We start from the raw sequence: 22,559 nt of genomic DNA on the forward strand, positions 1-22,559 counted from the left end.
GTCTAATCGTCATCAACATGATTTTAATTCACGTTATTTAAGACTTTTTTTTAATCCTGTCATAGGCACTTTAAGGCTTAAACTTAGTCATGCCATGACAAATATCAGTCACATTACAGAAATACGGTGTATCACAAAAGTGAGTACACCCCTCGCATTTCTGCAGATATTCAAGTACATCTTTTCATGGGACAACACTGACAAAACGACATTTTGACACGATGAAAAGTAGTCTGTGTGCAACTTATATAATAGAGTTAATATATTTTCCCCTCAAAATAACTCAAAATATAGCCATTAATATCTAAACCCTTGGCAACAAAACTGAGTACACCGCATGGGAACTACGCACGTCCCTAAATGTCCAAATTGAGTACTGCTTGTCATTTTCCTTCCAAAATGTCATGTGACTCGTTACGGGAGTGCTGTCAGCATTGCTGCAGAGATTGAAGAGGTGGAGGGTCAGCCTGTTAGTGCTCAGACCATACGCCGTACTCTACATCAAATTGGTGTGCATGGCTGTCACCCCAGGAGGAAGCCTCATCTGAAGATGGTACACAAGAAAGCCCGCAGACAGTTTGCTGAAGACATGTCAACATAGCACATGGATTACTGGAACCATGTCCTATGGTCTGATGAGACGGGCAGGCTTTCTTGTGTACCGTCTTCAGAAGAGGCTTCCTCCTGGGGTGACAGCCATGCACACCAATTTGATGTTGAGTGCGGCGTATGGTCTGAGCACTAACAGGCTGACCCCCACCACCACCACCACCTCTTCAATCTCTGCAGCAATGCTGACAGCACTCCTATAACGAGTCACATGACATTTTGGAGGGAAAATGACAAGCAGTACTCAATTTGGACATTTAGGGATGTACGTAGTTTCTAAGGGGTGTACTCACATTTGTTGCCAGGGCTTTAGATATTAATGGCTATATTTTGAGGGGAAAATAAATTAACTCCATTATATAAGCTGCACACAGACTAATTTTAATTGTGTCAAAGTGTCATTTTGTCAGTGTTTTCCCATGAAAAGATATACTTAAATATCTGCAGAAATGCGAAGTACTCACTTTGTGAAACACTGTACATTGTATAATATATAATATTGGAGTAGAATGTCTTATAAGATTCCTATGTTATTATAATTAGTGTGACAAGACACAAACATGATAACTATCATTTATTTGTATACAAATATCACAATTCACATTTGGTGTAAAAGAAAACAAAATTAATAGATCGTGATTTTGTGTGTAATATGAATCTGAGGTTTAAAATTAACAATTGTTTGCATAAATCAATAGAAACAATACAATTCATTAACGTTTAAGAATAATGTCTTCGTAAACAAACTACTATCTGATTAGAATGCTCAGTTTTCATGTTATACTAAGGTAGCAAATTATTGCGTTTTACTTCATCCACCGCTGCTGTCACACATGCAGTACCTGTTCTATTTGAAGTATGAATATTTCTGAAAAGTGTTGCTTTAAACTAGTAAATACATAAAGCAAATTCCAAGTATTGTTCATATAGGTGCAATTTTTAATCAATTGACACCCTGACACATCAGTGGTGGTCCTAGTCCAGTTTTACAGGGTGGGTGGGAGGTGACAATTGGCAGTTATCACAGTGCTGGAGGGGGAGCTCATGAGCAGATACAGTGATCAGTAGAAACCAACGGGGAACCTCCCGTCTGGGAAAGTGAATCCTCGCAAGTATTTTAAAGTGCTGCAGTACCAGAGGTTGCCAAGAGATGCTGGCTTCCAATCAGAAGAATCGCCCATTCACTTCAATTCTAAACCACCTGATTTCATCATCAAAATAACCCAACTTAAAGCCTGGCACAAACGTAGTATTTAGACTGTAATGGCGACACTTTTGTTTTATAAACTGCATGGGGTTGAATTCTTTTCTACCACAATCGTTACGTCATTATTGGTATTTAAAAAAAACACAGATGCCACAGAAATCCTAATGTGTATTTGAGATTTTTTTTTTTTCACAATTTTATGAAGCCAATCGGAAGTGGAAAACAAGCCGTTGCATCTTACGTCTTAAATAAAAACTAGAGTTGTCAGATAACGACTTTTTAACTGATAATCGATATCCCGAAATTGTCCAACTCCAAAAATCCTATGCGCTCGTGGACTTAACATATTCATTAATTTTCAATCTTAGCTAATTTTTGTACCATGAATTCAAATGGTCTGCTCACATAACAAATCCTAAGCATCTTACATTAGAGACATCTAATGGTCAATACGCATAACTGCTGTGCTAAGCTGTGACCAGCTCTTGTACAAGGCAGAAAGTTCCTACATGCACTTTGGAGGCAACATGCATATTGGCCCAAAACCGCTAATGAAAATCCAACGTTGATATTCCAATATGAAGCTTTTAACGGCCGATATCATAGGCTACCCGATAATATCGGACAACTTTACTAAAAACCTAAACCTACATTTGAATATTGAACACAGTGTAGCTTTGTGACAGATATCATTTATCCGCTCAAATACCCCATACATGGCTTCACCGACACTGGCGGGAAACATGGTGGCTGTCATAGCGGCACTTCAAAAAGTAAGAATGGATGCCAGGTAATGCTATGGGTGATGTCACCAAGGGTATTTACTGATTTATGTCTACAGTCAATGGTAGAAACTAAATGGAGGGTGGTGTCCCCAATCACTAACACTGGAACCATCTCACAAGCCACACTGGAGTGTAATCCAAGACTGTGGTGTGTTAGAGTGGATGCTAAAAGCTGGGTAAACTGTCTCTTTAAACGCAACCTTGAATGTGTAGAGATGCTCCCTTTGGCCTTTAATGTTATGGAACATCAATGTGCCGCCCTCATAGTCCAGTGCCACCTCAATCTTCAGCGGCTGAATTTTCATTTCACGTAGCACTACATTGGACGAAGATTTGCACACTGTCAGTTTGCCACTTTTCCACTGGAGCCGCCAGGACATGGAGTTGTGACCAAGTCGGCTGTGATCGCCACGGCGGGGAATGGTCTTATAACACACCCCTAGCGACCACATGCTTTCGGGGCCCACCTCTACCACCCACACATGCTCGCCATTGGAAAAGCCTTCGTTGCACATGACCTGCGGTGCGCTTGTGAAGCGCTCCTTGTGCTCGGGGTACGGCTGCTTGATATCGCTATATTTGGCCGTGCGCAGGTCGTTGCTCAGTTGCACATGGGGGTGGGCCGAGCTCTCGTTGAAGGTAAGCTGGAGAGGATTGAAGAGGATACAAAGGAACTCGGCAAGGCGGCTCATTTCTGCTCGGAAGGCCTCAGTCCTGAGGCTTTCTTGCATTTGCTTGGTGTTGAGCGGAGCCTTTGAGGGGATGTTGCAGGCAATTGTGACTGTGGCAGCCTTCCTCAGCTTCTCCTCTATCAACAGAAACCTGGAAAAAAATAGGGGGATGCTAATTGGATCACCCTAGTTTCATAATACAGTGGTACCTCGAAATACAATCGCATCGACATACGATTCTTTTGACATCCGACATAAAATTTGACTCGTCATAAAAATTTTTAAAAATTAAATAAAATAAATAAATTTTTTAAAAATTGACGACATTATGGAAATGCGACGAGTTACGACAGTGTCACAATTTCATTGTTTTCCGCAAGACAGACGCATGGTGGATATTCTTGTGAGCGAAATCAACATGGGTCCCGAGATGGTTAGTTTAGTATTAGTATTAGCATTAGTTGCTTATTTTGCTTTGGCCCTAGGCTGATGTACACTGTGTGATTATTTTTGCGCTATTTCAAGAGTTGATATTTCTGTTTTGGAAGTATTTGTACTAGGGCTGTCAAACGATTAAAAATTTTAATCGAGTTAATCACAGCTTAAAAATTAATTAATCGTAAGTAATCGCAATTCAAACCATCTCTAAAATATGCCATATTTTTCTGTAAATTATTGTTGGAATGGAAAGATAAAAGCAGACGGATGTATACATTCAACATACTGTACATAAGTACAGTATTTGTTTATTTTAACAATAAATCCACAAGATGGCATTAACATTATAAACATTCTGCCTGCGAAAAGAATCCACGGACAGAAAGACTTGTAATTCTTAAAAGATAAATGTGAGTACAAGTTATAGTAATTTTGATAGTTTGTATATTGTGACTAAATATTGCCATCTAGTGTATTTGTTGAGCTAAACGAAATGTTTGAATAGAGTTTGTCCAAAGTCTGAGTATTATTTTGCATAGCTATTTTGATTGGGAATGCCAGTTCTCCTTGCGTTGAGCGCTTTTCTTTTTGTGAACATTATTTTTTTTTTAGAGATAGGAATATTATTTTTGTTGTGCTTTCACTAAATGTTACTGTAGCGACTTAACTGTTCTTAACTGCCCAAATGCATGACGTGAAGTTGGGCAACCATGACTGTCAGTGGTGGCTGCAAATGGTATATCTTCTCTGCGTTTTGTTCAATACAGGGTGTTAAAAAAAAAGATCTTTTCCTGGCATTCTTCCCCACGTCGTTCGCCACAATAGTTATAATTGTTGTGGAAGGGAAAGAATGCATTTGGACTGGAGAGCGTAGATATAGTCATTTCATTTATATCGGACATTATTATCAAGTAGTATACCAATCAGAAAAAGGTTCGGCGCCATCTACTGTAAGTACTGACAAACATTTGGGGTGAGAAGTTTGAAGTATGCAGTGCAACAAAATCTGATTAATATACAAAATGTGGACATAAGGGTTGGATTGCATGTATGGGTTTCACAGTACTCTGTGACGAAATGGTGGGCCAAAAATATGGGCCCCTTGGCATTATTTCACATTGTTTGATTTTTAAAGAATTTATTTGCAAATAAGGGTGGAAAATAAGTATTTGTTCAATACCAAAAGTTCATCTCAATACTTTGTTATGTACCCTTTGTTGGCAATAACGGAGGCCAAACGTTTTCTGTAACTCTTCACAAGCTTTTCACACACTGTTGCTGGTATTTTGACCCATTCCTCCGTGCGGATCTCGTCTAGAGCTTTGATGTTTTGGGGCTGTCGTTGGGCAACACAGACTTTCAACTCCCTCCGCAGATTTTCTATGGGGTTGAGATCTGGAGACTGGCTAGGCCACTCCAGGACCTTGAAATGCTTCTTACAAAGCCACTCCTCTGTTGCCCTGGCTGTGTGTTTGGGATCATTGTCATCCTGAAAGACCCAGCCACGTCTCATCTTCAATGCCCTTGCTGATGGAAGGAGATTTTCACTCAAAATCTCTCGATACATGGCCCCATTCATTCTTTCCTTTACACAGATCAGTCGTTCTGGTCCCTTTGCAGAAAAACAGCCCCAAAGCATAATGTTTCCACCCCCATGCTTCACAGTTGGTATAGTGTTCTTCGGATGCACTTCAGTATTTTTTCTCCTCCAAACACGAGAACCTGTGTTTCTACCAAAAGGTTATATTTTGGTTTCATCTGACCATAACACATTCTCCCAGTCCTCTTCTAGATCAGCCAAATGCTCTCTAGCGAACTGCAGACGGGCCTGGACGTGTACTTTCTTCAGCATGGGTCTGGCAGTGAAGGATTTGAGTCCCTGGCGGCGCTGTGTTACTGATAGTAGCCTTTGTTACTGTGGTCCCAGCTGCCTGTAGGTCATTCACTAGCTACCCCCATGTGGTTCTGGGATTTTTGCTCACCGTTCTTGTGATCATTTTGACGTCACGGGGTAAGATCTTGCATGGAGTCCCAGATCGAAGGAGATTATCAGTGGTCTTGTATGTCTTCCATTTTCTAATAATTGCTCCCACAGTTGATTTCTTTACACCAAGCGTTTTACCTATTGCAGATTCAGTCTTCCTAGCCTGGTGCAGGTCTATATTTTTGTCTCTGGTGTCCTTCGACAGCTCTTTGGTCTTGGCCATAGTGGAGTTTGGAGTGTGACTGACTGAGCTTGTGGACAGGTGTCTTTTATACCGATAATGAGTTAAATCAGGTGCCATTAATACAGGTAACAAGTGGAGCCTTGTTAGACCTCTTTGACAGCCAGAAATCTTGCTTGTTTGTAGGTGACCAATACTTATTTCCGACTCTAATTTGGAAATAAATTCTTAAAAAATCGAACAATGTGATTTTCTGTTTTTTTTTTTTTTTCACATTCTGTCTCTCATGGCTGAGGTTTACCCATTTTGACAATGTCAGGCCTCTCTAATCTTTTCAAGTATGAGAACTTGCACAATTGGTGGTTGACTAAATACTTATTTTCCCCACTGTATATACAGCAGGAGCCTTCATTGTACAGCATATGTCAGCGAACTGACATTTTGAAATTTTTCATCAATCATCTCACTAAACTATTTCATTATTTAGTGTTTGTACCCTACTTTTATACTGCGAATAGTAGGAATGAAATCCAGATTTGTGTATTTATTCATTTATTTGTAAGAACATGTGTCACTACTCTTCAAAAATGTTAGTACAGTATTAGTTTTGCATTGGTGGAATAATTATGTCAGCTACCAAATCTGAAAAACATGTCTACTGTATATGCTGCTAGATATTATATTGAAGGAATGATATTGTAACCCTTAATTGGACAAGTGACTATTTTTGTTCATGAAAGAAAAGAAAAAAGAAAAAAGAAAAAAAACATGATTTTGGATTATGTAGGCCCAAATATTGATATATATGTATATGTGTATATATATATATATATATATATATATATATTAGGGCTGTCAAAATTATCGTGTTAACGGGCGTTAATTATTTTTTTTATTAATCACGTTAAAATATTTGACGCAATTAACGCAGATGTCCCGCTCAGACAGATTTAAATGACAGTACAGTGAAATGCTCACTTGTGTTTTATGGAGTTTTGCTGCCCTCTGCTGGCGCTTGGGTGCGACTGATTTTATAGGCTTCAGCACCCATTACATTGTGTAAGTAATTATTGACATCAACAATGACGGGCTACTAGTTTATTTTTTGATTGAAAATTTTACAAATTTTATTAAAACGAAAACATTAAGAGGGGTTTTAATATAAAATTTCTATAACTTGTACTAACATTTTTCTTTAAGAACTACAAGTCCCTCTATCCATGGATCGCTTTAACAGAATGTTAATAATGTTAATGCCATCTTGTTGATTTATTGTTATAATAAACAAATACAGTCCTTATGTACCGTATGTTGAATGTATATATCCGTCGTGTGTCTTATCTTTCCATTCCAACAATAATTTAAAGAAAAATATGGCATATTTTATAGATGGTTTGAATTGCGATTAATTACGATTAATTAATTTTTAAGCTGTAATTAACTCGATTAAAAATTTTAATCATTTGACAGCCCTAATAATAATGCTAACTGTCAGTTTTAGCTCAGTAGTCATTGCTGAATTAAACACCAAGTAGCACTGGTCCCTAATGAGCTCCAATACAGCAGGTATCATATATTTATTTTGAACACTGCAAAAACTCAAAATCCTATCAGTACTTACAGTTTAGATTAACTTAAAACTTAAGTAGAACTTAAGAATAGCTTGACACAAATGGAAATTAAATTGAAACACGTGGGAATTTTTTTTTATTTTTAAGCTGTAATTAACTCGATTAAAAATTTTAATCGTTTGACAGCCCTAATATATGTATATATATATATATATATATATATATATATATTTTTTATGAATAAATGCATTTGTAGTTTAATAACATTTTAATTTAATTTATTTTATTTTATTTTTATTTTTTTAATCAAACAATTTAAATGAGTGCTGTATAAAGGGTTAAATTAAATTTATGTCCAAACTTTTGAGTCATCAAGCCGAAGCATTCACAGAGAAATTGTTGTGACCTTAACTTTGGTCGATAATGTACCTGTTTATGAAGCTACAAGAATCAGTCAAGCTGAGGGCCTCATTTGCACTCTGTAAAGCATCCACTAGCAGCTGCTGTTGCTCCTCCAATGTACCCACACCGGATTGCCAGATGTTTCTACGTTGGGTTTGCTCATCCTCCAGGAGTTTATGCAATCTGTCACGGTACCTGAGTACACCACCAAAAAAAACAAAGAAGAAAGAGGAAATTTAGTCCCAGCCAGGAAAACATGGATGGTGATTTACTTGTGTAGTCAATTAGTTTGTTTGATTATCTGATGTTCCTTCTTTTGTGTATTCAAAATCAGAAATACAAGCACAATACTGATCCTGTTGAAACAATATTTTGTCAACGAGTTGCTTTTTGGCCAAGGAAGAAGTCTATTCTCTTACTGAAGGAAAATAATTTAAATGAACCCCTCAGAATTCTATCACAAATTACAAATAATGTCCTTGTGCAGTAAATGCCATTTTAAACAGTTGCCAATGATTGCTATTTTGTTATAGTAGAGTCATCAATGCATCTCAAATAATGTTGAATCTAACAACAATAACCTGAAAAAAAAAACAATATATTTTTGCTGTTATGTACAGGTGATAAGTAGCCTGGAACTCCTGGCGACCGTCCGGTGGATCAAATTCCCAGGGCGGAGCAAGCCACAGCAAACAGACCGGAGTGGACCATTAGGCGAAGGGCGGACGTGACGTTGGTAAAGCAACAAGAAACTAGCGCGAGCGAAGAATTGAGAAGTTTATTCAACATGGCTAGCGCGAGACAGACTTGTCAATGACCTGTGTCGATGTGTTTTTGGTCATTTAAAACTGATTTTACCGCGGATTGGAACATATTCTCTGCTCTCCCGTTCGCCATCTGTGTTGTTGTGGAGACGACTTCCGATGCGCAAGAGTGACGTTGCGCGTTAAGAACGCTCACGCAAATAATCAAATCTGATTGGACGGATGATTTCGTTCGCCTCGAGAGGCCATTTAGGAGCTGGGTCCCAGACTATTCTCACAGTGTTTGAAAAATAAAGGGAGAAGTCGGGCCGTGCCAGGCAAGGTGATAAGTACACTAAAATAAATGAAACATGGTATTTATGCAAGAACCTTATTCCAATTGGTTATACGCAACTGCTGTACGTAACTATGAAGTTATGTTGTTAAATGGAAAATGCCTAAATGATTTAAGTAAGACTTATTAAACTACTTGAAGAAGTGAATTCCTTTTCAAACTTTTTACACGCAAAATGTGTAACCAGCTTTTGTTTTCTTGCAAAAGGAGTGTTAATTTTAAATATCTATTGGGATTTTGTTAATATTCCGGGTAAGTGGGGGACCTTAGTGTAGAACATACAGTGGGGAGAACAATTATTTGATACACTGCCGATTTTGCTGGTTTTCCCACTTGCAAAGCACGTAGAGGTCTGTAATTTGTATCATAAGTTCTCTTCAACTGTGAGGGACCAAATCTAATACAGAAAAAAAAAACAGAAAATCACTGTGTATGATTTGACAAGGTTTGCACACACAGCAGCAGGGATTTTGGCCCACTCCTCCATGCAGACTTTCAGCTCCCTGCATAGATTTTCTATCGGGTTCAGATTTGGTGACTGGCTAGGCCACTCCAGGACTTTAAGATGCTTCTTACGGAGCCACTCTTTAGTTGCCTTGGCTGTGTGCTTTGGGTCGTTGTCATGCTGGAAGACCCAGCCACGACCCACCTTCAGGGCTCTCACTGAAGGAAGGAGGTTGTCAGCCAAGATCTGGTGATACATAGCCCCATCCATCCTCCCCTCAATACGGTGCAGTCGTCCTGTACCCTTGGCAGAGAAGCAGCCCCAAAAAAATGATGTTTCCTCCTCCATGTTTCACGGTTGGGATGGTGTTCTTGGGGTTGTACTCATCCTTCTTTTTCCTCCAAACACGACGAGCCGAGTTTAAACCAAAAAGTTTCATTTTGGTCTCATCCGACCACATGACCTTCTCCCATTGCTCCTCTGGATCATCCAGATGGTCAGTGGCAAACTTCAGACATGTCTGGACATGCACTGGCTTCAGCAGCGGGACTTTGCTTGCGCTGTAGGATTTTAATCCATGACGGCGTAATGTGTTTCCGATGGTTTTCTTCAAGACTGTGGTTCCAGCTCTCTTCAGGTCATTTACCAGGTCCTGGCGTGTAGATCTTGGCTGATCCCTCACCTTCCTCATGCTCAGTGATGCCCCACGAGGTGAGATCTTGCATGGAGCCCCAGAACGAGGCAGACTGACCGTCAACTTGAACTTCTTCCATTTTCCAGTAATCGCTCCAACAGTTGTTACCTTCTCACCAAGCTGCTTGCTTATTTTCCTGTAGCCCATCCCAGCCTTGTGCAGGTCTATTATTTTATCCCTGATGTCCTTACACAGCTCTTTGGTCTTGGCCATTGTGGAGAGGTTGGTGTTTGTTTGTTTGAGCATGTGAACAGGTGTCTTATATACAGGTAACAAGTTCAAACAGGTGCAGTTACTTCCGGTAATGAGTGGAGAACAGGAGGGGTTCTTAAAAAAGAACTAAGCCGAAATATTTACTAGTTGGTAATGCATCAAATACTTATTTCATGCAGTTAAATACAAATTTATTATTTAAAAATTATACAATGTGATTTTCTGGATTTTTGTATTAGATTCAATCCCTCACAGTTGAAGAGAATTTATGATACAAATTACAGACCTCTACATGGCTTGCAAGTAGGAAAACTAGCAAAATTGGCAGTGTATCAAATACTTGTTCTCCCCACTGTAACTTGAAATTGTACAACGCGGCTGGCTCTTTCAGCATGACAATGATCCCAAACACACAGCCAAGGCAACAAAGGAGTGGCTTCGTAAGAAGCATTTCAACGTCCTGGAGTCTCCGGATCTCAACCCCATAGAAAATCTGTGGAGGGAGTTGAAAGTCCGTGTTGCCCAACGACAGCCTCAAAACATCACTGCTCTAGAGGAGATCTGCATGGAGGAATGGGACAAAATACCAACAACAGTGTGTGAAAAGCTTGTGAAGAGTTACAGAAAACATTTGGCCTCCGTTATTGCCAACAAAGGGTACATAACAAAGTATTGAGATGAACTTTTGGTATTGACCAAATACTTATTTTCCACCATGATTTGGAAAAAAATTCTTTAAAAATCAAACAATGTGATTTTCTGTTTTTTTTTTTCACATTCTGTCTCTCATGGTTGAGGTTTACTCATGTTGACAATTACAGGCCTCTCTAATATTTTCAAGTAGGAGAACCTGCACAATTAGTGGTTGACTAAATACTTATTTGCCCCACTGTATGTCTCACTTATGTTAGTCCTGTGTTATGTGTCTTCCATAGGGATAGAGAGAGAACAACGTAATTTCGTTTTCTTTGTATGTACTGGATGTGCATATGAATAAGATGACAATAAAGATGACGTATGACTTAAGATCTCACTGTATAAAGTAAATCAGCTAGTAAATGGCACAGAGCAAATCAAATTGTCAACGTCAATTATAACGAATATAAAATTTGAGTTTGTTCCCATGTTGCAAGTATGACCCTGGCAAGGATACATCTCTCTGGTGACACTGGTGATGTAATTGTTGTGTATTTTATTACATTGGAAATTTCGACAGTGCTGAACAAATTTCGCAATGGAAAAAAACAAACGTGATAGCAGAGGAATGCAATGCAGATAAATGTTATAGGACATATGATGACTGCATGCATATCTGTCTCTCACAGTCATCGTCTGATCTTGTTCTTCTGGTTTGAATGTTTTTGACAATGGTTGTCCTGCTAGCTCATGCCATGCTCTAAATAACTGTTGCCCAACCTTTATTGTGCCAAGACATATACGGAATTATATTTCACACCACTTATTAATAACATGTAGACACATGCGGAACAGCATTATAAAGACTTTTTGCCTGTTACAATTTGTTATTAGCATAGGTAGATGAACAAAATTATTTTTGTTATTTAAAAGAAAAATTAAAGTTAAGAACCGTTGCTCTAATGGCATTATGGCCATAAAGAAAATCAGGTGCAAAAAAATTTACCCTGTTGTTAACTTGATTTTTAATTGTAAGGTATTTAATGGGGAAGTAAGTATTACAGATGAAATATAATTGTGATAAAAAGTATAATGATTTTTTTGCCATGTGCTCCAACAGTTTATAAGGCTTAAAGGTAAAGACACTTTGTTAAAGTTTGCAAATCATGGATTTCATAGAGTTCTGAATTTTTTAAAAATGGTACCGTTTGCGAGCATAGCCTTTGTGTGACATCTGTTATACTAACACACATGCATGCTGATAGACCCTAGCATAGGTGTAAGTGATCATTCAGGTATAAGTGACATCATCAGGATGGGTAAACTTGCATTGGATTGCCTGAAATAGTATCGGCATTAACTAAAAATTGCTTCCTGGAAACACTGGCTTATATTTATGTTTTTCTCAAGTATTACACATCAGGCAAGTAAATTTCTGTTTTTTCAATCTATCATTAAACAAGATTCTTTCCAAATGGATGCACATGATAAAGGAGTGGTCAACCACAGTGCTATCAAAGTGCAAAAAAAAGGATATCAGCCTATATCTACTGGAGCGAGACCAAAAATCAGTAGTCTGATTGACAGCAGTTTGAAAAATCCAACCTTTCCCATATTGAATTCTGCTTTAGAATCAGTCAAGTGTGAGCCAAAATGATCAACGTTGTTCCCCTTGGCAGGGTTTCCTCGACTTCAGAATTTCCCTTTTAAAATATCAGGGGAAATTATTCGACTTCTCTCAAGTGTTCAGAAAGTTATTATTTGTGGATGACAAATGTGTTATTGTTCATCTGACAGCGACACATTGTGACATGCTCTTCCACTAGATGGCAGAAGGTACACTTAACCGCTTATGCCACCCGTTGACTTCACAGTTCTGGACTCAAACCGTCCAAATTTCACATAATTTGTGGGTGAATTGAGTAAATTGTTTCACTACGTACCGACAAAACGAAATCACAGCAAACCATCACAAATATACAGTGGGGCAAATAAGTATTTAGTCAACCACTAATTGTGCAAGTTCTCCCACTTGAAAATATTAGAGAGGCCTGTAATTGTCAACATGGGTAAAACTTAACCATGAGAGACAGAATGTAGAAAAAAACAGAAAATCACATTGTTTGATTTTTAAAGAATTTATTTGCAAATCGTGGTGGAAAATAAGTATTTGGTCAATACCAAAAGTTCAACTCAATACTTTGTTATGTACTATTTGTTGGCCAAACGTTTTCTGTAACTCTTCACAAGTTTTTCACAAACTGTTGCTGGTATTTTGGTCCATTCCTCCATGCAGATCTCCTCTAGAGCAGTGATGTTGTGGGGCTGTCGTTGGGCAACACGGACTTTCAACTCCCTCTACAGATTTTCTATGGGGTTGAGATCTGGAGACTGGCTAGGCCACTCCAGGACCTTGAAATGCTTCTTACGATGCCACTCCTTTGTTGGCTGGCTGTGTGTTTGGGATCATTGTCATGCTGAAAGACCCAGCCATGTTGTACAATTTCAAGTTACAGTGGGGAGAACAAGTATTTGATACACTGGCAATTTTGCTGGTTTTCCCACTTGCAAGCCATGTAGAGGTCTGTAATTTGTATCATAAATTCTCTTCAACTGTGAGGGATTGAATCCAGCCAGACCCAGCCACGTCTCATCTTCAATGCCTTTGCTGACGGAAGGAGATTTTCAATCAAAATCTCTCAATACATGGCCCCATTCATTCTTTCCTTTACACAGATCAGTCGTCCTGGTCCCTTTGCAGAAAAACAGCAACAAAGCATGATGTTTCCACCCCCAAGCTTCACAGTGGGTATGGTGTTCTTCGGATGCAATTCAGTATTCTTTCTCCTCCAAAAACGAGAACCTGTGTTTCTACCAAAATGTTCTATTTTGGTTTGATCTGACCATAACATTCTCCCAGTCCTCTTCTAGATCATCCAAATGCTCTCTAGCGAACCGCAGACAGGCCTGGACGTGTACTTTCTTCTGCAGGGGGACACGTCTGGCAGTGCAGGATTTGAGGCCCTAGCGGCGCATTGTGTTACTGATAGTAGCCTTTGTTACTGTGGTCCCAGCTCTCTGTAGGTCATTCACTAGGTCCCCCCGTGTGGTTCTGGGATTTTTCTGGGACTCTTTTCAAGTAGGAGAACTGGCACAATTGGTGGTTGACTAAATACTTATTTGCCCGACTGTAGGTGCATAGACTTAACAATGATATTGACAAGACACGGGGCTAATTAATAGGGGGCCTGCATTGTTGGCGTGGCCATTAAAGCCAACTGAGTGGAATCACAGACAATGAGCTTTTTTTGTTGAAAATTCTTGTGAATAAATGCTTAAATCCATGAATTCTTTCTAGATATGGATGTAAAACAGTCTCGATTCTTGGATAAAAGCAAAAAAAAAAAGATGCAGTTAGCATTTATTTTACGTAAATATGTCGAAGTACGATGCTAGTCTGTCAGTCAATGTGGCTTATGTAAACAGAGCTTATCCGGTGAAAATTCTTGTGAATAGAGGCTTCAATCCCCGAATCATTTATAGATATGGAAATAAAAAAGTCTCGATTCTTGGTTAAAAGCAAAAAAAACAACAACGTGCAGTTAGCATTTATTTTACGTAAATATGTCGACGAATGATGCTTGTCTGTTAGACAATGTGGCATCAGCCTTACAACAAAGAGCTTTTTACGTTGAAAATTCTTGTGTAAAAAAAAACAAAAAATATAATAATTACCTTGAATCCTCAAACAAAACCCTCCTGAGACAATCCTTCCTGTTTGTATGCGGTACAGCTTTCGCACTTTTTCAACATAAATCCGGTGTTGGAACACTGCATGTGTCGCTGCGACTGACTGCGAATAACTGAAGCGGATTGTGGGATGGCCCCCGTACTTGTGGCCTGGCACCATGAAGGTCGAATCTGACCCGTCAATATCATTATGAAGTCTGTGATAGGTGTGACAAAATTATTCTTGCACGGTTTATCTTTGAATCTTGGTATGTATGCCTGTATCCTCAGTGTTTGTTTTTTGTGTGCAACATTACCCATTAACCAGTTCAGCCATGACTTCCACTGTTGTGGCAGCCTTGTTAACCAATTTGTCTCCAATTGTTTCAGACAGGCCCCGCTCTTCCTTCACCCTCTCTACAAGGAAATCGGTCATCTGCAACCTGTTGCCAACCACCTGCAAAAACACATTTAATCCACGTGTCAGTCGCTTCATGCATAGACAGTGCTGACTATCATGAATATAGGGGAGATTTATTGTAGGATTAATTGGCATTAAAAACAAAACTGATTGAAGTCAAATCAGATTTCCCTCATGTATATTCATCAAGTGATAATGGGATTTTTCCAGAAAGGTGCCATTGAGCAATAAAATCACTGCTTAGACAAGGAGAATACTGTAATATCAGTGATGTTTTCGTCAACGATGACAATAACGGAAATATTTCGTCAACAAATAATTTTTTCATGATGACGACGTCACGATGACGCGCTGAAAATGTGTCTTGGAGACTAAAACATAACAAGATGGATGCCAGATATTGTCTGACGACACGAGAACGAGATGAAAAATTGCCATAGTTTAAATTCACAATGTTTGATATTTTCTTATTGTATGTGTAGTTAGCACGCATATAGCAGTGTTTCGTCGTGTCACTCATGTGACGTGCTGCGCCTTTTCCCCACCTCACCTACATGCTTATTCACCAGGCGGTGAGTAAGCCTGTGTCCATTCCATGGTCCTTTTGTGAAAGATATGTGTCAGGTGCTGCTTGGCAAGTTTTGCTTTCTTATTTTGGCAAGATATGCCATGTTGCTTTGGCCTTTAAAGGTCTGTGCTGAGTAATCATCACACACTCAACTACAGTGTGTCACAAAAGTGAGTACACCCCTCGCAGGCTTCAGAAGAGGCTTCCTCCTAGGGTGACAGCCATGCACATCAATTTGATGTAGAGTGCGACGTATGGTCTGAGCACTAACAGGTCTGAGCACGAACAGGCTGACCCCTCAGCACCTCTTCAATCTCGGCAGCAATGTTGACAGCACTCTTGTAGCGAGTCACATGACATTTTGGAGGGAAAATGACAAGCAGTACTCAATTTGGACATTTAGGGATGTGCGTAGTTTCTAAGGGGTGTACTCACTTTTGTTGCCAGGGGCTTAGATATTAATGGCTATATTTTGAGTTATTTTGAGGGGAAAATAACTTTATTATATAAGCTGCACACAGACTACTTTTCATTGTGTCAAAGTTGTTGTTTGTCAGTGTTGTCCCATGAAAAGATATACTTAAATATATGCAGAAATGCGAGGGGTGTACTGACTTTTGTGATACACTGTAACTTGTAGTGTTAGCATAGCGTTCGCGTTAGTATTAACATTTAGCGCGGTGACTTGGTGTCTTCTTAAACTCTTGGACAACATTTTACATACAGTTCGTGACCTCCAGGTGACTTTAATTAATTAACAAATAATGTGCCACTTTCCTGCTGTGTGTATTGTCAACATGAAAATGGCGATGTGCTTGTAGACTCTAGAGTAGTGGTTCTTAACGTGGGTTCTATTGAACCCAGGGGTTCGGTGAGTAAGCCTAAAGGATTCAGTGACTGGAAAGAAACACGTAGCCCTATTTTCGTACGCTGATTAAATCTAGGAAAAGTGGCTTTTAGATCAGGTTTTAGACTGGTTTGCTCTCATTTTACAGATGGGAGGAGGAACTGGTTTGCTCAGTGGAAGGTTGACTCACACTTAGTATGAGGGAATACAACAGATCAGCAGCATGGGCTCAAATTTTGAGCTGTTTATTAAACACACTGTCAAAATTAGAAGAATTTTGAACGGGAATTTGCTAAATTATTAGCTCGCTAGCTTAGATATCTTGGTTGTGAATTTGAAAAAAATTGCTTCATTATCTAATTCCGAAGGGTTCGGTGAATCCACATGTGAAACATGTAGGGTTCAGTACTTTTAGCAAGGTTAAGAACCACTGCTCTAGAGTTATGTGCTCGTCCGTCATGTTAATTGAAATTGTTGGAAACGTTTCATTTATGTATTTATTTATTTATTCATGGACTAAATCTTTTGAAGTTTATAGATGAAAGCATTTTGAGAATTGTCGACTAAAACTAGACGAAGACGAACACATTTTGAAGTGACTAAAATAAGATTAATACAAGTATTTTCGTCCAAAAGACCAAGACGAAAATCAAAATAGCTGCCAAAAACAACACAGTGTAATATATAATAATAACATGTATAATAATGAGGGATGCTGTAGTTTCTCGATTTACACACATCATTATTATTCTTGAGTGATAGTAGTATAGTATAGTATCAGTGTTGCTTTTGGCAGCCCTTTTAATTTTCGTCTTAGTCTTTTGGACAATGATACTTTGTAGTCTGAGTCATACTGTTTCAGTCATCTCAAAATGTGTTTGTCTTCGTCTAGTTTTTGTTGACGAAAACTCAAGACTCATTTCTTTTAGTTTTAGTCGATGTTTACTAAAAATGTTTTCATCTGTAAAATAAAATTTAAAAAAATAAAAATCAATTAATTAATAAATAATGGTTTCCAACGACTTTGAATGAACATTAACAGACGAGCACATATTGTGGCGTCTATCTACAAAGACAACGTCAACTTGGTGATAATACACATTCAGCTGGAAAACAGTACATTATTGTCAGCTAATTATAAGTAAAAAAAAATGTTTTCAGAGAGTTGAATAGGACGCTCGCCGTATGCATTTGCCTAACGCAACAGCTATGCTAACGCTACGAGTTACATTTAGTGTGTGATGATCACTCAGCACAGACCTTGAAAGGCTGAAGCAACATTGCACATTCTGTCTGGCCAAGACAACTATTCTTACCGTGTGTGCAAGCCTGTATGGAGCCTGAAGACAACACACTGGTCAGTTATGAGATACACAACTAGACACTGCTACGATGTAGGCTAACTACACATGAAATGTGACACAATGTGAATACATTATGTGATGGTTAAGCCTGAACGATGTATCGTTTAAACATCGGCATCGCGATGTGCACGTGCGCGATAATCCCATCGCAAGAACGTGCGATAGTTTTTTTTTTTTTTTTAATCCACATACGCCTTGCTTTCTGCTCTGCGCACAGCCTCACACCCTCCCTCTCCCAGCTCTTTTTTCCTTACAGTCACTGGAGCACTCCCAGCTCTTTTTTCCTTACAGTCACTGCAGCACTTGCTTATTAAAGTTAACGATGCTGGTTGTCTTGATCTTGCCAAAGAAGCGGACTTCACAGCGCAGCAATGTGTCAATCATCGTTTAACTTGTTAAACAGTTTCTGCAAGGTAGCCGCGCTGGAATGAATGTGTGTGTGTGTGTGGAGACGTTCGAGACATGTAAAATAAATGCCAGAAGTGATCATGCGGAGTTTGTAATTTCTACATGTCACTCCAAGAGTCACAGCTAAGGTAGATAAACAGAAGCATTTAATAAAGCCAAGCATTTTTCTACTACAGTACTTTTTTCTTGTTCAAAAATGATTTGGTTGGACAGTTATGTTTAAAGCTGCTCATCATTATTACATTTGAAGTGCTTAATAACCATTTATTAAAATATATAATTTTTTTAAAATCATACTTTGGGGAAAAATGAAAAAAAGAACATGTCTTATATGTATCTCTTTCCATTGCTAAATCTGAATAAAAACATTGAGCACACACAACAACAACAACAAAAAATTGGGGGGGAGGCGTGCGCTACTTCGCGGTTTTTCGCTTATCGCGGCGGGTTCTGGTCCCCATTAACCGCAAAAAACGAGGGATCACTGTACACTGTGGTCTTGGTGAGTCATCCAAAGTCTTTCGAAACAGCTATTCAAGTCATCTAGTGAAAACTTCTTTGAAAATAATGTATATTTTTTTTAAATATTGCATTATAATATCACAATGTATCGCTAACCCCCAAAAAATGGCAACAATAGTTTTTTTCCAATATCGTTCAGGCCTAATGGAAATTACTGTGCATTTACGTCTCGTTCTCCTCAGACGAAAACTGGCATTCGTCTTGTTATGTTTTAGTCTCTCAAAACCAGGGGTGAAAGTGGGCCAGAACGGTCAGGAACGCAGTTCCGGTATAAGATTCAGGGCAGGAACGCAGTTCCGGTATAAGATTCAAGGCCGGAATGCTGTTCCGGTACACGGTGCTTTGATTCTGAAAATATGACGGCAACTGTCAAAATGCTAAGTTGAAAAAAAAATTTTTTTTTAAATAAAAACAAACAATGCTAAGCTGCAACTCATGCATTTCATCATATCTACCAACATCAGATTTACATACACAAGTGTTAACAACAATTAGAATAAAGTGCTTGTGTAGCGTAATCTGTTTCCACCAATATTTATTATTTATTTTATTGCACGGACGGCATGGAAGTTTCCCCAGCTGCTGCAGTTATCTGAGTCTGACGATGATGAGTCACGTCAATGTGCGAATGCACGCAGCAAAGCAAAACGCCTGGGTTCATTTATCCGTTCAATTGGCTGATATACTGACATGTGATCAGCATAGATGGTTAGCTCTGATTGGTTCAAATGTGCAAGTTTTCTGGAAGAGGAAACAAAAAAGGTTGATGTGACAAAAAAAAGGCAATGCAACATAAAATGGATCAAATCTTTAAGAGCAACGAAAGAGTTAGGAGGTTTATTTATCATATCTAGTTTTATTTGCTCTGATGGGGAGGTTCAGAACATCTTAGCTGTCAATGTGCACTTTGGACTTATATTTTTTTCATTTACTGTATGTTTGACTACTTATTCATTTCCTTATGATTTAAAAAAGTCAATGTTTGCGCAATCTTCAAAATATATTCCATTTCACTCTGCATAATATAAGTCATTTGTACTTATTTTTCTGAATGTATGTGTTGGGTCTAAAACACCTTCAATTTAGCTGTTGACCCAGAGCGAGGTGACAAAGGCAGGACACAAGGAGGCAGGAGTCAGAGAGTAGACTTTTACCAAACTGCAGTTTGGGGAGAGGTCTGAGATCGGGCAACGTGACTAAGAACGTCTCATCGAAGTCTCTCTCAGAGCTCCCCGCGGTGCTGACTTTTATTGAGGGCTTGTCGCTGGGCAGAATATAGTTACAACACTGTTGTCCAACGTGGCAGTTTCGATCGGGCAAGTTCCTCATTCTAGTCATTGATTAAATCAACAGTCACACTCATTGATTAAATTAACAGTCACACTCTTGAGCAAGCAAAATAACTTAGTTTTGAACAGACATTTGCACTCGAAGTAACTTGGTGGAAAAGTACTGAGGCGTTGTGTGATGAATCAACATATGTGTGTGTATCTATTTATCAGCAGAATGTGAGCAATTGCCGGTAAGCACATAATTATGGGCTAAAACTGAATTCTTCATAATAGCTTGGGAGAGCGCTTATAATAGCTGTGGGAGAGCAAACTTGTATAACCCGCAGAGTATAATGGTCATACAATCAAGCATATCTTACAGTATGTTACTTATATCTTTGTTAGAAAAAAAAAAAAAGTAAATGTTAACATTACCTTCAATTTTAATATACATCCTATGTTCTTAAGTAGTTAAAATTGAGATATGGCATTTAGTATGTGAGGAAATGAGGGAAAATAAAAATTAGGAGATGGAGGTTAGGGTCATTGCTGTTTTTGTTAACTTTTATTTTGCAAATCATTGAAAAAAAATACAATTTTGAATGAAAATCAGTTTTTGTATGTGTTATAGAAAGAAGTTTTCTTTGCATTTCAGTACTTTAAGAGGTTTGAACCCCCCAAAAAATGAAAGAAAAAAAAATAATTAATAAATAAAATTTCTGGCTCCGTGGCGACCTTCACGTCGAGGAGTTCCGGCAAAAAATTCTAGCCACTTTCACCCCTGCTCAAAACACGTTTTTAGCTCATTATCGTCTTGACATTGTCCTGAAAAAATTGTTCGTTGACGAAATATTTTCGTTATCGTCATTGTTGACGAAAACAACACAGTATAGTAGGCGTATAGTATAGTATACTATAGTATAGTATAGTATACTGTAGTATAGTATAGTATACAGTCCAGTACTGTACGATACTTTATTGCATTGTATTGTATGGTACTGTATTGTATTGTTCGGCACAGTACAGTATACGGTAGTTTGGAATAATCATGACAAAATAAGTATCGCGTTATTATGAAATATGCCATATAGAGATTTGCCCCATTGGATTAAAGTGTTTTACATGCAGTGTATGTTTATTTGAAAGTTTTTTTAAATTCACACTCAGATTACACTTATAGGCATATTTGAGTCTTCAGTGAGCCCAACATGCATATTTATGGAATGACAAAAACCCACACGGTACAGTAAAAAAACGAGACAAATAGAAAATCCAAGACATCTACCTTGCTCCGGACCTCCAGGGCACGCCTCATCTCCCCCTCAGCAACACTAAAGGTGAGAAGGTCATGGTCCTGGTGTCGGCCCTCCATGAAACACTTGGAGCACAGCAAGGTCATGTCCGTGGAGCAAAAGTACACAAGAGGACTACGGTGGATCTCACACTCTTTCCCTGTCTGCAATGCCCTATCTGCTGAACGGATGCATGAGTTTTCGCGTTTGAGCTGCAGGTTCACCAGTGTCGCGTCAGCCTTTGATGCACGTTTGATCTCCTGGGTCACAGGTACAGCATCAGACTTTGATGCATGTTGGATCTGCTGGGTCACCGGTGAAACATCAGACTTTGATGTAGATGCTAGGAAGCCGTTGATAATGCTTCCCAGTTTAAAGTTCTTCTGCAGGGACTGAGCACCCTCAAATTCCATTCGGCACTCTGGGCATTGCAGTTTTTTATCGCTGCTGTTGATGGTCTGCAAGATGCAAACCTGGCAGTAGTTGTGGCCACAGGGGAGAACCACAGGGTCCAAAAAGAGCTGAAGGCAGATAGGACAACTGAGTTCCTCTCGCATAGAAGGATCCATGATGGAAGCTTGGCAACCTTATCTTTGAAAAATAATTGTTGATACACTCTTCCTATTCCCTGCTCAAAGTCCACCAAGCAAGGCTGCATGTACTGTCAGTCCAAGAAGAAAATGAATAGAAAGTTCAAAGCCCTAGGTTGTCATTTGAGTGCCAGCATGCGCACATCAAGAAGAACAACATTCCTTTTCTCAGAGAAAAAAATACACTGCACCTTGAAGGCTGTTGACGGTAAAAATATGGTGGTCACGTTTGCAAGGTATTTTCACACTGATTTTGCTTCCTGGATTCTGTGTGCACTAAAATGGCCTCAAGCTAAAGGATAGATCACACACACAATTTATTTGCGCTGACTGGTCTGCGGTGTGATTTTTTTTTTTTTCCTACTGAGGATTGCTGATTAAAAAAGTTTTCCCTGAATAATATTAGATGAATGCTTTTATAGGGCACACCCTAAATGAATTGTTTGTTCTGCACGGAATTGGCACATGGTAAATGTGGGAAGCTGCTTTTGTATACACAGTGAATGACTCATGTTGAGGGTAAACACTTCAGGGAGAAAACATTCCTGTTATCACTGTGATGTTGACTGAAAGCCTGAAAGCAATCAACTGTCAGCTGAATTGACAGTGACAC

At 38.9% G+C, this 22,559-nt stretch overlaps 1 protein-coding gene across 1 annotated transcript; it reads right to left on the reverse strand.

Moving 5' to 3' along the window:
• Positions 1 to 1,170: 1,170 nt before the first annotated feature.
• Positions 1,171 to 22,052, reverse strand: LOC130912257 (E3 ubiquitin/ISG15 ligase TRIM25-like). The gene is made up of 4 exons (XM_057830201.1): positions 21,350 to 22,052; positions 14,981 to 15,120; positions 7,876 to 8,043; positions 1,171 to 3,423 (listed from the first exon to the last, which is right to left on the reverse strand). The coding sequence occupies exons 1-4, from the start codon at positions 21,923 to 21,925 to the stop codon at positions 2,715 to 2,717; spliced, it is 1,593 nt and encodes a 530-aa protein (XP_057686184.1). The 5' UTR covers positions 21,926 to 22,052; the 3' UTR covers positions 1,171 to 2,714.
• Positions 22,053 to 22,559: the final 507 nt, after the last annotated feature.

Source organism: Corythoichthys intestinalis, chromosome 2 (genome assembly GCF_030265065.1).
Source record: "Corythoichthys intestinalis isolate RoL2023-P3 chromosome 2, ASM3026506v1, whole genome shotgun sequence".
Classification (NCBI taxonomy): domain Eukaryota; kingdom Metazoa; phylum Chordata; class Actinopteri; order Syngnathiformes; family Syngnathidae; genus Corythoichthys; species Corythoichthys intestinalis.